The sequence below is a fragment of the Chiloscyllium punctatum genome, chromosome 5, assembly GCF_047496795.1.
Source record: "Chiloscyllium punctatum isolate Juve2018m chromosome 5, sChiPun1.3, whole genome shotgun sequence".
NCBI classification, from domain to species: Eukaryota; Metazoa; Chordata; class Chondrichthyes; order Orectolobiformes; family Hemiscylliidae; genus Chiloscyllium; species Chiloscyllium punctatum.
The window spans coordinates 73,716,590-73,730,865 of NC_092743.1; the positions used below are offsets into that span (position 1 = coordinate 73,716,590).

At 39.6% G+C, this 14,276-nt stretch overlaps 1 protein-coding gene across 2 annotated transcripts in view; it reads left to right on the forward strand.

The window, feature by feature from the left end:
- Positions 1 to 14,276, forward strand: part of lyn (LYN proto-oncogene, Src family tyrosine kinase) — a 119,797-nt gene that overhangs the window by 11,681 nt on the left and 93,840 nt on the right. Inside the window, exons 3-5 of one of the 2 annotated variants that reach the window (XM_072570555.1) lie at positions 8,742 to 8,866; positions 10,999 to 11,053; positions 11,152 to 11,251. In XM_072570555.1, the coding sequence (XP_072426656.1) occupies positions 8,747 to 8,866; positions 10,999 to 11,053; positions 11,152 to 11,251 (275 nt within the window). In that variant the 5' untranslated portion in view covers positions 8,742 to 8,746. The remainder of the gene's footprint in view (positions 1 to 8,741; positions 8,867 to 10,998; positions 11,054 to 11,151; positions 11,252 to 14,276) is intronic. The other variant, XM_072570556.1, reaches the window with a different exon arrangement.

Here is a 14,276-nt window from a genome sequence, read left to right on the forward strand (position 1 = left end):
ACTGCAAAGGATATGGCCTTTAAATGCCTTCTGGCAAAAGTACTAAAAAAGTTATGCTCCCGAACTTACTGGGTCACCAGCTATTTCAGCAACAACACTGGCAACTATCGATCAATATGGAAAATAATACAAATAGATCCTGTCCACAAAAACTAGAACATATCCAATCAAATCAATTACCACCCTATAGACCTACTCTCCTTCATAAACAATGTGTTGGAAGGAAGTGTCAACAGTGTTGTCAAGCAGCATTAGTTCTGCAATAATCTGCATACTGCCATTCAGTTTGGGTTCCACCAAGCCCTTTTGGCTCCTGACCTCATGATAGTCCCGTTTTAAGTGACAGGTAATGACCATCTCTCTTGATGTTTAATGACATTACCATGATGAATCTGCATTTGTGTGTTGGTATCCACAGACCTTAATTGCTAATGGAGTCTTTCATATCATTTCCAGAAGGCCTTTTGAAAGTTTACTTATGCTATCATGTGCCATTGTAATGTTATCAGACCTATTCAAGTCTAACTGAAATATTGTTTCCTCAAAAATATCCAAGGTTAGTCAAGTAAGCATTGATGTTTTATTTTACACAAAGTATTATTAGGATACAGAAAATATTACTGAAATGCTATAATGTCAGGCACTATAGCTGGAATGTTTTGAAAAGCTAAATAGTCCTACTGCTGGTACCAAAAATGGGACCCTAACCCTTTAGGCAGGAGCCAATGATCTGTGTGGCATTATACTAATGGTCAATTAAGTGGCCACTACCAGGGCAATCATCCAAATGAGTATGGCAGCCCATCTCCCAAGGCTGCCAGAACAATCAGAGATTGAAGTATTTTAGTTTATATCTATCTATCACTGAAAGATGTAGCCACTGCTGTTGGTGCAGGCAGGAGAGGTGTTTCCATGCTAAGCTGTCCTCAAAGGCAAGCTTTTTTCTTAGACAGTTAACATGCGGGAGTGGGACTGATTGGGATACACCCTGTGGTAACAGTGCCATAGTTCTGGGGGTGGGGTGGGGGTCAGCATCAGGCAATCTTCTATCCCTTTCAGAAACCCCAAGGTTTACCTGGTGGTCTCCCTATGTGCTGGTGACCCCTCCCAATACTGGTGGGGCAAGAGTTAGCTCTCAGTTGAGGATAATAATTGTTTGTGCACCTCCAGTCAGTGAGTGGCCAACTGGCTGATATTCTCCCTCCTGAGAATATACAGGTGACAGACAGATGTCCAGCTCTTTTACTGCCATTTTGAGCCCTCATGTCTCTTAGCCTTTTTCCAGAGAGCTGATTAAAACCTAATCTGATAACTTCATTTAAAATGTACCTGGTTAAACAATTGTAAAGGAAATTGATGAGATAGAGGGAATATCATAGTTACAAAATGGCATGATGGCTTAGTTTTTAGCACTGCTGCTTCATGGCGCCAGGGACCCGGGTTTGATTCCAGCTTCGGGTGATTGTCTGTGTGGAGTTTGCACGTTCTCCCCATGTCTGCATGAGTTTTCTCCAGCTGCTCTGGTTTCCTCCCACAGTCTAAAGATGTGCAGGTCAGGTGAATTGATCATGCTAAAGTGCCCATAGTGTTAGCTGCATTCGTCAGAGGGAAATATGTCTGAGTGAATACTCTTCGGAGGGCTGGTGTGGACTTGTTGGGCTGAAGGGCCTGTTTCCACACTGTATGCAATCTAATCTAATTTAATCTAACATAACTTCATCTGAAAATTCTGATTTGTTACAAGCATAACTGGTTGTTTTGTTTTATTCATGTGATTTGTCGTAATCTTCATGTCTTTTCAGTCCAAAGTTCAGTCTAAATACATATTGGTTCCACATCTTCTGAAGTCTCTATATAAGATGAGCATTGTCTGGGTTGAGTCTGTCAATTTTATTTTATGGTTATCAAACTTATTAGTCTTGTTCTAAAATTATTTGGCACTATTGTGTTTTTAACACTGTGTGTTTATGCAATATCTCCAACATACCAAAACTTTCCAGGCAGATCACAGGAATATTTTCAGACAAAATTTGGCACGAGGTGTTCATATTAGAATTAGTATTAGTATCTTGGTTCAGAAAAGGGGACCAAATGAAACATTGAAGGATGAGAAAACAGTTGAAATGCAGAGAGGAGAAACTTCCAGAGATCTGGGCTGGTCAACTGACAGCAATGTTGCTAATGCTGGGGTAAAGATGTCTGATGAGGAAAAAAAAAGCTTTTCTTTCAGATATCCTCCATGTGATTACTTGGCTGAGCTCCAAGAATAAGCTACTCCACTTGGATCTCAACAAGCCAATAGTTGCATAGTGGTAGGGAGGGAAAACTTTGTATAATTGCCATATCTATTACCTGATAGTGAATGCTATTTCTTCTCTCTGCCTGTGTGTTTACTTAGACATGATTTAAGTGGTTTGTAGTCAATAAAAACTTCTGACAAATATTGTCAATTGCTATAACAAAAACAGAAATTGATGGGAAACTGAGCAAGTGTATAGAGACTCAACTTATGTGGAGAGACAGCAGAATTTACGTTTTGGGTCCAGTGACCCTTCTTCGGAACTTACTGTAACTAAAGAAAAAGGGGGACGGAGTAAACAATAGGTAGAGATGGAGCCTATACTGGGCAGACAAACTATTTTGGTAAAGGTCAGCCTGGGAGAATTGATAAGGGAGAGGGTGTTCAAGCCCTAAAGTTATTGAACTGGATATTGGGTCTAAAAGACTGCAGGGTTCCCCAGTGGAAAGTGAAGTGTTGTTCTTCCACTTTATGCTGAACGTTTTTGGAACACTGCAGGAGGTGGTGTGCTAAAATGGCAGGCGACCAGTACGTAATGGTCATTTGTGCGGACAGATTGTAAACGTTCTACAAAGCGGTTGCCCAGTCTGCGCTTCATCCCCAAAAAAAAGGAGGCTGCATTGTGAGCAGTGAATACAGTAGACTAAATTGAGTGAATTGCAGGTAAATCTTCACCTAGAAGGTGTGCCTGGAAGTATTAAGAGGGAGAAAGTAAATGGGCAGGTGTTACACCTTATATGATTGCATGAATGCTATGGGAGTGTTGGGAATGTAGGAGGAGTGCACCAAGGTGACCTGGAGGGAACAGTTCCCACGGAAGGCTGACAAGGGAGGGAAGGCCCGAAGATGGCATCTTAGCAGAGGTGGTGGAAATGGCAATTAATGATCTTTTGGATGTGAATGCTGCTAGGGTGGTAGTTAAGTACAAAAGTTCTGTAATGCTGCAATGGGTGGGTAGAGAATGTGAATAGCTATGGTTGATTGAAAATATAAGGCTAATATATTTTAATTGGAATGTTCATTAAATATTTTTGTCTGGCTCTCCACTTGAACTAGACGTTCCTTTGTGCTTCTGAAAGGCTGTAAAACATGTTTCTTTGCAAAGGTCCTAAAATTGTGTAGCTGCATAAATATTCCTTCAAAGCAGCCAACAAGGGCAGGAGTGCTGTAATGTGGGCTGCTATTCACACTCATCTCTCATGACAGCAAAATGTTTGGAAACTGGAATGAGGGTGAGAATTCAGAAACAAGTTTTGTTTCCCAAATGATTGACAAAACTTCAGGCCAGGGACTGATGAGCTCAATGAAGAATTTCCACACAAGTTTGAATCTTATATGTTGGGCCAGTTCTGGCTCAATGAAGGCCAAGGATACACACTAGGGTGCAAGGAAAAAATAATTTAATATGTGTGTGGATACCTAAGTGTTATGAAGGCCAGTTTGCATGAAGAAGATGGAAGTAGGCTATACAGTGTAACAGAAAGGATATTGTTATGTATTTGTATAGGTATGTTGGACTATCACTTTGAGTCCAATCATGCAATGTAATAAAGATGTAATTGGTCATTTTTGGTGGAAAACAGCTTACCTTGCTGCCTGTAATATAAATAGCTCTAGTATAAAGCTTCTGCTGTTTAAAGTTTCAGCCTCCTGGTCCTTCTTGTAACTTGATGGATATGGGCTCAGCTCACTGTCAAGGTGTGAAAAGTCTGGTCCAAGAATGCTTTACAAAGCATTCTTCCAAGAGCTTTAGTTTCTAATTAAGTTCCCCAATGCATGTTTAACTTAAGGTTTGGAACTTCCTTCCCTGTAAAGATCTGTCTGCTTGGTGCATTGTCCTTTAAAGTCAAAAAGTGTGGCACTGGAAAAGCACAGGCAACATCTGGGTAGCAGGAGAGTTGACGTTTTGGGCATAAGCCCTTCATCAGGAATGAGGAGGGGCAAGGGAGCTGAGAGATAAATGGGGCTGGGGGAAAGATAAGTGTGAGAGGTTGGTGAGGAAGGCGAAGTAGAAAATTGGATAGGAAGATCAATAGTTAGGACTGGTCAAGTGGGTGATGCTGAGTACTTTAGTACAAGAGAACTTTTGATGCCAGGAGAATCCCCAGTAACTCCATAGATTGTTAAAGAAATTATTCAGATATTTAATTCTTAAGCAAAAACAAATGTCTCAGTCAGCTGGTTCAAACATCATTCCGAGACTTCAACAAAAAATATGAATGAGGAGAAAGAGTCTGTTGCATTGTTGGAATTTCTGTCATTTGAAAGAAAATGTAAAACTACACCTTTATCTATCTGTTCAAATTGGTTGTGGAAATCCTGTGTACTTTAAAATGAAGTTCTCTTATTTTCCTATGACTGTCCTCTATCAATTCCACAGTCAACCCCAACTCTTCCGTGATCCATCTGGGAAATTACTGAATGCTCATTTCCACTGCTCTTGAGGTTGTCATGCAAGTTAAAGATTTAATCAAATTACTCACAGTCCCAACTTCCCTGCCTCATGAACTCAGGTTAACACAAATCACTGACCACATTTCCACAATGAACAAGAAACTAAAATTTATGACTGACCAATCAGTTCTAACCACAGGCAAACAAAATATGAATTATCAACATGTAATTCTTCAAAATTTAAACTCCATGCCTCCTTAAACCTTTAAAATAGATGCAGTGAGTGAAGAAAAAACAAATTGGGTGAACACAGTTTAATAGCAGCAGTCTACGGGATTAAATGAGGCATCTTGCTTCTTACAAGTCATTCTGATCTCTCATATTCTTTATAAGTCTTTACTGCAGACACATGGCAGTTGGCACAATAACTGTTCAATGTCTCTCACTGGTTGGAGTGACATCTAGACAAATAGTGAGTGAGGATAATTACTATCTTCCAATTTTTTGTTCGATATTATTTTGTTAGATAGTTCTTTGCAAGGAAAGGGAGACGATGTTGTCTTTCTCAGAATATTTCTCTGCCATTGTGTTGTTTACGCACAGGATCCTTGGCATTTAATATTTAAAATTCCTAGTGCTTTCTTCTGAGCAGCTTAAAATCGACACTCACTAAGAAGTCAAAAGGAGTAATTGGCTGGCTTTATTTTAACTGCTCTATGCCCCATTTTTGCTGGCTAAGGGAGTTAAAGTCAGGGCCCCAGTCTTGCACACATTGCAATGCAATTATTCAATCATTATGAATGCAAACAGAAATGCTTGGTGGGCAGAGAAAAGATACAAATAATGATTTCACTAACACTTTACTTGCTAACAGTCAAAGCAAGTTTTATTCACTTTGCTGAATCGCTTGTCCTCAAACATGAAAAAAGAAATGAACCACATGTTTATTTGCTCATTTGTTAATTTTTGGCATTAACTTTCTTTTATAGTGCTATTAACTGTCTTGAATCACTTGTCTTTTTATTTCCAGTCCAGGATTGTTTGCCAGGGTTGTTATTAAAACCATTCTGTTCAAGTTGACCTTTTGTGCCTTCAACAGCAAGAGTGTGATGTCGATTTCCTCCCTGTAATGATTTTCCGGTTGGTCTGTTAATAAAACTCCAACCTCTCTTCCTTCGTTGGGCTGTGATTTACAAAATGGTAATGTTAAAGGGTCTGGAATGAGATTGTTGACCATTATTGCTTCAAATTGAAGGAGGCAGTGAGCTACAATTTTTAACAAGTTGAAATATATCTCATTTCAATAGATATCTTCAAAGCCTGCTGCCTTATGACTTGCCCATTTGAAGTGTGCAGATTCAAGACATTGTGTTTAGATACTAATATTTTCCAATATCCATTCTGTGCAAAAACATCAAATTCCAAATGAAAAAACATAGAAGGACGACAGAAAGGAAATGATCTACTGAATGATCTAACCTGCTCTGTATAGTTCTGATAACGTTTGCTGCAAAATTTACACATTCTCCACTCATGCTAGCCAGGCTTTCTTTTAAAAAAAAATTCTTATGGGGAAAAATATATAAATATCAAGCAATTGACATTTATGCAGGAGAGAGTATTGCCATGACTTATGTTACTTACACGTTGTATGAGCTTATCTCCATCCCTCCAGCCAGATGTTATAGGTCCAGCACTTGCTTAAAGGAATGTAACAGCACAGCATTGACTCCAGTTCTGAAGAAGATTCATGCTGGACTTGAAACTTTAACCCTTTTTTTTCCTGTCCACAGATGCTACCAGACCTTTGCATTTCTCAAGTATTGTGTTGTTTCAGATTTCCACTATCCACAATATTTTGTTTTATTACAGCATTGACTTTAAGCTGCCACATTTTTCCATGATATCACTATCCTTTGGGACAGGAGTAAGGCTGTCCATAGATTCTACAGCTATATGGTGCTATTCCCTTTGCACTACATACCAAGTCTGGCCACATCAGTGGGAAGCCTAGAATGTTTTTAATTAAATGCCAATTCACAAGCATAAAGGCTGAAAACAGGAAAATAATTATCCTGGATATATCTTATTATCTAAGTATTGATTTCTTCATTGTTAAATATATTTTAAATTTGATTAATGTGCTACTAATTGAAACATTGAACAGGGAAGTGATAGATTTTACAGACTCTCCAAAAACAGTAAGGTAAGTTAATTCGTTGGGATGCAAAAAATTGACTTTCCAACAGCAAAGATGAAATACGAAGATAAATTCAGCAGCACATTGTGTTGAGCATTATACAGTCTGTGGTAGGTTAATAATTGTAATGCATCGTGTATGTTGTGAATATGCTTGATGTGAAATAGTTTTTAATAAAATCATACCCCTGGGATAAAGTCAGCAGTGTAGGAGAATCGCATGACACCCAGTTCATGACCAGGTAAAGGTGATCTGCACTAGTTGACTTTTGTGCAGTTGTGTGTAAGTTAAATGGTTTTCCTTGTTTAATTCCAAGGCACAGAGGAGGTGAGCAAGAGAACTGAGTCTTTTTAGAGGCTTAGGGTCAGGAAGGATAAATCAATGGTGAGAGGAGATTGTGGAATGGGTATAGAGGAGTGAAAGAAGCTTCCAGAGGATGGCAGACAGTGCAGTCCGAGGCCTGAAACAGTGAGGTAAGAATGGCATATCATCATGGGTGTGGTGGTGTGGGGGAGGAAGTGTGTGAAGTAGTAGGGGGCATGTCAGTGAAGGTTAGAAAATTAAATGCTTCGGGGTGGGACAGTGCTATCCACATGTGTGTCCATGTAAGAGTCCATTCAGGGATGTGAATTCACCTATAATATTTCAATTGTCCTACCCATGCATGATCTTGGACAGTAGACTTTACATTGCATTAACAGAAGGGTTAGCTGTCCCGCAGAGTGGCAAATACCACACCAGACACTTGATGAAAATTTAGTGTTACTAAAAAGCACAACATTGTTTCATCTAAAGGGCATGAATAGGGTGAATAGCCAAGGTCTTTTTCCCCCTGGGATGGGGGAGTCCAAGACTAGAGGGGAAAGATTTAAAAGGGACTTAAAGGGCAACTTTTTCACACAGAGGGTGGTGGGTATATGGAATGAGCTGCCAGCGGAAGTGATGGAGGCTGGTACAATAATAACATTTAAAAAGTATCTGGATAGGTAAATGAAGGCTTTGGAGGGATATGGGCCAAGTGCTGGTAAATGGAGCTAGATTAATTTAGGATATCTGATCAGCATGGACGAGTTTGACCGAAGGTCTTGTTTCCATGCTGTACAACTCTATTACTCTACCTACAATAAAGCAAATGTCCTAACTTTTCTGCAAACATCCATATGTGCCAGTATGTCCAACACACTGACTTAAGCCATTCTCAATCAATAATGATAAACATGTGAAATGAAACCAATTTAATTTGAAATATTTACAAGTAAATTTCATTTTGAAAGTCAACCACACCACTTTAACACTCTCAAGAGTAGGCCACTCAACCCACTTGCCCTGCCATTTGATAGAATTATGGTTTATCTGATCGTGGCCTCAACTCCACTTTCCTGTCTACCTGCTAAAACAAGCTTGTCTAACAGGTGGCTCTTAGGTGGCCTAAAATTCTACAGAACCTACAACCTGTGGTGTAAGTACATGTGGAAGATTTTGATTGCTCTTGCATTCAAGCCACTTAGCTGCCGCCCCTGCTGCTGATAGACTCAGACTCCGAGGAGAAGTTTTAAAATAATTGCAACTGGTAAACCTTTGGTTCCTCACATTTTCGAGTAAAGTGTTTTTAAGATAGAAACATGGGTAAAATTAGTTTTGGGCACTTGTGACCTAGTAGCTTATTTAACTTCAATTTCATTTTGTTTTCTCTTGAGTTTCATGACTGACCAAAGCCTATATCATCTGCAAAGTATTTGTAGAAGAGTGATGGTAAACCTTTTAGAATCATTGTTGATTATATTGCAATTTGTAGGGAGCACAGGAATTAGGTCTGTAGAATTCTAACAATGCATTTTTTTTTTTCAGAAAATATGGGATGTATAAAGTCAAAGAACTTCACTGAAGAGCCAAAAGAATTGAAGGAAAAACCAGTACGTAAATCTGAACCAACTATTTATGTGCAAGATCCCACATCCAATACACAAGTGCCAGTAAGTAGTGAAATGAAGGAAAATCCTCATGGCACAAAGCTGGATACATACATAATATCTATTAAAACTCCATGTCCTACTTACAATTCTATGATCTTAAACTCCAGATTTGTCAAAGTTACTTTATTTACCATTCAACTTTTCATCACCAGTAGCTAGCATTGTATTTTACTTTAAATAAATATCATGAACATCAAATTAAACAGTCTATTACTCTACCTACAATCTCTACCTACATCTTAAAATATTCCTCTCCTCAAAGCTCTCTAATGCTCTCAGCTCTTTCTCTATTTTCTTTCATGTCTTTCTCTAAGTTCATCACATCCATAACACTTTGTTCTGTTACCTCTTTGCTAACTTTGGGCGGCATGGTGGCTCATTTGCTAGCACTGCTGCCCCACAGCGCCAGGAACCTGGGTTCAATTCCCACCTCGGGCAACTGTTTGTGTGGAGTTTGCACATTCTCCCCATGTCTGCGTGGGTTTCCTCCGGGTGCTCCGGTTTCCTCCCACAGTCCAAAGATGTGCAGGTTAGGTGAATTAGCCATGCTAAATTGCCCATCATGTTAGGTGCATTAGTCAGGGGTGAATGTTGGGGAATAGGTCTGGGTGGGTTGCTCTTCGGAGGGTCAGTGTGGACTTGTTGGCCAAAGGGTCTGTTTCCACCCTCGGGGAATCTAATCTAATGGTTACTTAGAGATGATTCTGTCCTTGGATTTTGAAACTTCCATTCTCCCTCCTTGATATTATCTAATCAAATCTCAATCCATCTGCTTTTGCAAGTTAACTTCCATCTCTGACCTCCATTTTCATCTCCCAAATAACTTTAACAAATTGTCATCTTATGTGTGACTCCATGTTTGAAATGTTTCAATCTGCTTTCTATCTCTGTCTCAATTATGATTCTGCCCTAAGCTCATTATAAATCACACCTTCTGTGACTGAGCATGAAGCGCTATCTCCCCTTTACTTTTCTGCAGTCTTTGGAACAATTGACAACAGCATTGTCCTCCAGCATTTGACTTGAGGGATCGTTTTTCTTTATTACTTGGTTTCTCTTTTCCCTAAATAATTATGAAACAGAAGTAGGTTATTCAATCTCTTGAGCTTGTTCTAAAATTTAGTTCAATCATGGTTGAGCTATTCATTCATGTCTATTTAACTGCCTTAACTCCATGTCCTTGAAGCCTTCGTGCAACTGAAGTTCATTGCTCTCTAAAAATACTTAAGCATCTATAGCCTTTTGCTGGGCAATTCTTGATTTCTACTATTCTTAATATAAAAATAGCTTCCTGATTTCCATCCTGAAAGAGTAATTGAATTTTAAAATTATGTTCCAGTGTTTTTGATTCTTTAAGCAGAAGAAATTGTTTCTCTATATTTACCCCATCAAATCCCTTTTAACATTTTAATCATTTCAGTCAGAGACTATCTTTTTTTAGATTAGATTAGATTACTTACAGTATGGAAACAGGCCCTTCGGCCCAACAAGTCCACACCGCCCCGCCGAAGCGTAACCCACCCATACCCCTACATTTACCCCTTACCTAACACTAGGGGCAATTTAGCATGGCCAATTCACCTGACCTGCACATCTTTGGATTGTGGGAGGAAACCGGAGCAACCGGAGGAAACCCACGCAGACACTGGGAGAACGTGCAAACTCCACAGTCAGTCGCCTGAGGCGGGAAATGAACCCGGGTCTCTGGCGCTGTGAGGCAGCAGTGCTAACCACTCTGCCACCGTGCCGCCCACAGTCAAGGAAATACCAACTATGTGTATGCAACAAGTCCTGAACCTAAGTCACTGTATCATCCTAGTGAATCTGTACTGGACCTTGTTCAAGGATGAAATGTTCTTCCTGAGCTGTATTGTCAAAATTGTATTACGATAGGAAATGACGAAGACAAAGTACAACTGAATTACAATATTGAATATAGTTGTGCTCCTATGTTTTTAATGGTAAATAGAGTAGTGCGTAGATGGTAACTTGCAATATATTGAAATAAAGCTAATTAATTTTTATGTTTTAAATTGATGTAGTGTGGGATCAGGAATGTGCTTATATAAGTTGAGATTATGATGTATATTTTTATATTTACATTGAGTACTTAAATATGAACCTTGTTTCAGAGTTCAAACCAGGATTCTCATCTATTACCTGGCCAGAAGTTTCAGAAATTTGAAGGTAACTTACAAAGAGCTGAGAATAATTTGAAAACCTCATTCATTCTGTTTTGATTTTGCACTCAAATTAACATAATGCCTTCTATCTTTACATGACAGAGACTGATGGCAAAATAGTTATTGCCTTGTATCCATATGAAGGAAACCATACAGATGACTTGAACTTCAAAAAAGGGGAAAGGCTGAAAGTGCTTGAAGAGTAAGTAGTTAATATTTCTCTATTTCACTAACTGATTAGTTATAAGTACACAGTTTAGGTTAGTTAGTCTTCAGTGTTTTACTACTGCATTGTAGAAACAGTAGAAAGTAAGCATGCAAGTGCAGCAGGTAATGAAGAAGGCAAATGGTATGTTGGCCTTTGTAGTAAGAGGATTTATGTACAGGAGCAAGACTGTCTTGCTGCAATAGTACAGGGTCTTGGTGACAGCAGAGCTGTGCAATTATGGTCTCCTTATCTGAGAAAGGATATTAGTCTGAAACACTACAATGTCTCTTCATGCAACGGTCCTGCCATAGAATCAGAGTCATACAACACGGAAGCAGACCATTTAGTCAAACTTGGCCATGCTGATCAAATTTCTCAAACTAAACTAGTACAATTTTCCTGCATTTGGCTCATATCCCTCTCCTGGATTAGTGGTGCTGGAAGAGCACAGCAGTTCAGGCAGCATCCGAGGAGCAGTAAAATCGACGTTTCGGGCAAAAGCCTGATGAAGGGCTTTTGCCCGAAACGTCAATTTTACTGTTCCTCAGATGCGCCTGAACTGCTGTGCTCTTCCAGCACCACTAATCCAGAATCTGGTTTACAGCATCTGCAGTCATTGTTTTTACCATATCCCCCTCCGTCTATTCATGTACAGTCCAAATATCTTTTAAATGTTGTAACTGTAGCTGCATCTACCACTTCCTCTGGCAGTTCATTCCACATATGAAACACTGTGTGAAAAAGTTGCCCCTCATGTCCCTTTTGAAACGTTCTCCTCTCACCTTGAAAATATACTGTCTAATTTAGAACTCCCCTGCGCTAGGGAAAAGACTTTTGCTATTCACCTTACCAATGTCCTCATGAATTTATGAACTTCTGAAGGTCACCCTTCAACCTCCTATGCTTCAGTGAAAAAGTCCCAATCTATCCAGCATTTCCTTATAATTCAAAGCTTCTAGTCCTGACAAATCCTTGTAAATCTTTTCTGAGCCATCTGCAATTTAATAACATCTTTCCTAAAACAGGGCAACTTGAACTGAACACAGTACTGCAAAAGTCCTACAGCTACATGGTGTCCCAACTCCTATACTGAATGGTATGAGCAATGAAGTCAAGTGTGTTAAACATGTTCTTAATCACCCTGTCTATTTGTGTCACATCTTTCAAAGGACTGTGTACCCTTTGGTCTCTCTGTTAGACAACGCTACCATCTCAGGAAGCAGTCTGTAAATCTTACTTACGCTCCCTCCATAGTCAGAACATCCTTCCTCAGCTAAGGAGATCAAAACTGTATGGAATACTCTGGGTGTGGTCTCACCAAGGTCCTCTACAAATTGCAGCAAGATGTCCCTGTTCCGTTTGCAAATTCTCTCACAATGAAGGCCAAAATACCATTCACCTTCTTCACCGCCTACTTACTTTCAGCAACTGGTGCACAAGGATCACCTGGTCTTTTTGCACCTCCTTTTTTCCCAATGTATCACCATTTTGATAATAATATGGCTGCCTGTTTTTGCTACCAATCTGGATAACCTCACATTTATCCACATGATACTTCATCTGCCTTTTATTTGTCACATTGTCTTGCCCAAATTGTACTGAAACACCTCTGCATCTTCCTCCACACAGTTCATGCTTCTACCCAGCTTTGTGTCCTTGTCTGTCACCAAGCAGGTGTCCAATTGCATGTGTCCAACCAACACCTATTCCAATTGCTGATGCATGTGTGCATTCTCCCACCACTAGTTTCTCAGGAGAGGTGGGAAGCAGGACGTGACAATGACATCAACACTGGGAGAAAGCACTGGTGGATGGAATGTATGCCAAGTAGCAATCACAACTGTTCCTGTTCAACTGCAGGAGTTCCAGTTTTAAGTAAACCATGACCATGTGTATTCTCTGTACTATCTAAACAATGACAATAACATGGGTAAACTGCCATATAATTTGTGTGCTCTGTGTTTAATCAGGGAAGATGTGCCTCTTTTGTATATATTGCACCACAAATAATTGGATTTATAGATTGCCACCATTCAACATTTTATTTTTTACTTAGAGCAATCTCATACACCATAGTGAAATGGTACTGATATGGAGAATTACACCCAAAATGAATTATTTGTGGAAAGCATGTGAGATTGCTAGTTTACTTTAATTGTTATATAGAAACAATGGGCTAGATTTTAAGTGTCACTGATGCTGGTAAGAGGTGAGTTGATATTTAAATAGGCCTTTTCCATGACTATTTACTGAAGGCTATTTCCTGAAGATAGACCTAGAAGATGCTGTGGCAAGTGGCCTATTAAGATTTGTTATAGATGCCAACTAGGATTTTCTTGCCAGAGTCATAGAGATGCACAGCACGGAAACAGACCTTTCGATCGAACTCGTCCACGCCAACCACATATCCCAACCCAATCTAGTCCCACTTGCCAATACCTGGCCCATATCCCTCCAAACCCTATTCATATACCCATCCAGATGCCTTTTAAATGTTGCAATTTTGCCAACCTCCACCACTTCCTCTGGCAGCTCATTCCATAAACATACCACCCTCTACATGAAAAAGTTGCCCCTTAGGTCTTTTTTATATCATTCCCCTCTCACGCTAAATCTATGCCCTCGAGTTTTGGAATCCTCTACCACAGAGAAAAGACTTTGTCTATTTATCCTATCAATGCCCCTCATTATTTTGTAAACCTCTATAAGGTCTGCTTCAGGTTCTTGCATTTGACAGGGACCAGTTTATTGAATTTGAATTTCATCATTTGCCACAATAGGATGTCCCCACAACCCATGTCCCCAGAATTTTAACCCGTATCCTCTGGATTGCTCGGACAGTGACATTACCATTATGCCACCTCTTTCCAGTGGTGCCTGACTGCAAAAGCCATATTTATTTAATCTGTAAGACTGTTGTAGTGGGACTGTGTACACCCTCTCCTTCATTTAGTTGTCACTACTGCTTTCAATTTGGCCACCCAGATTTGAGAGCATATCATCCTTCCATAAATAAATG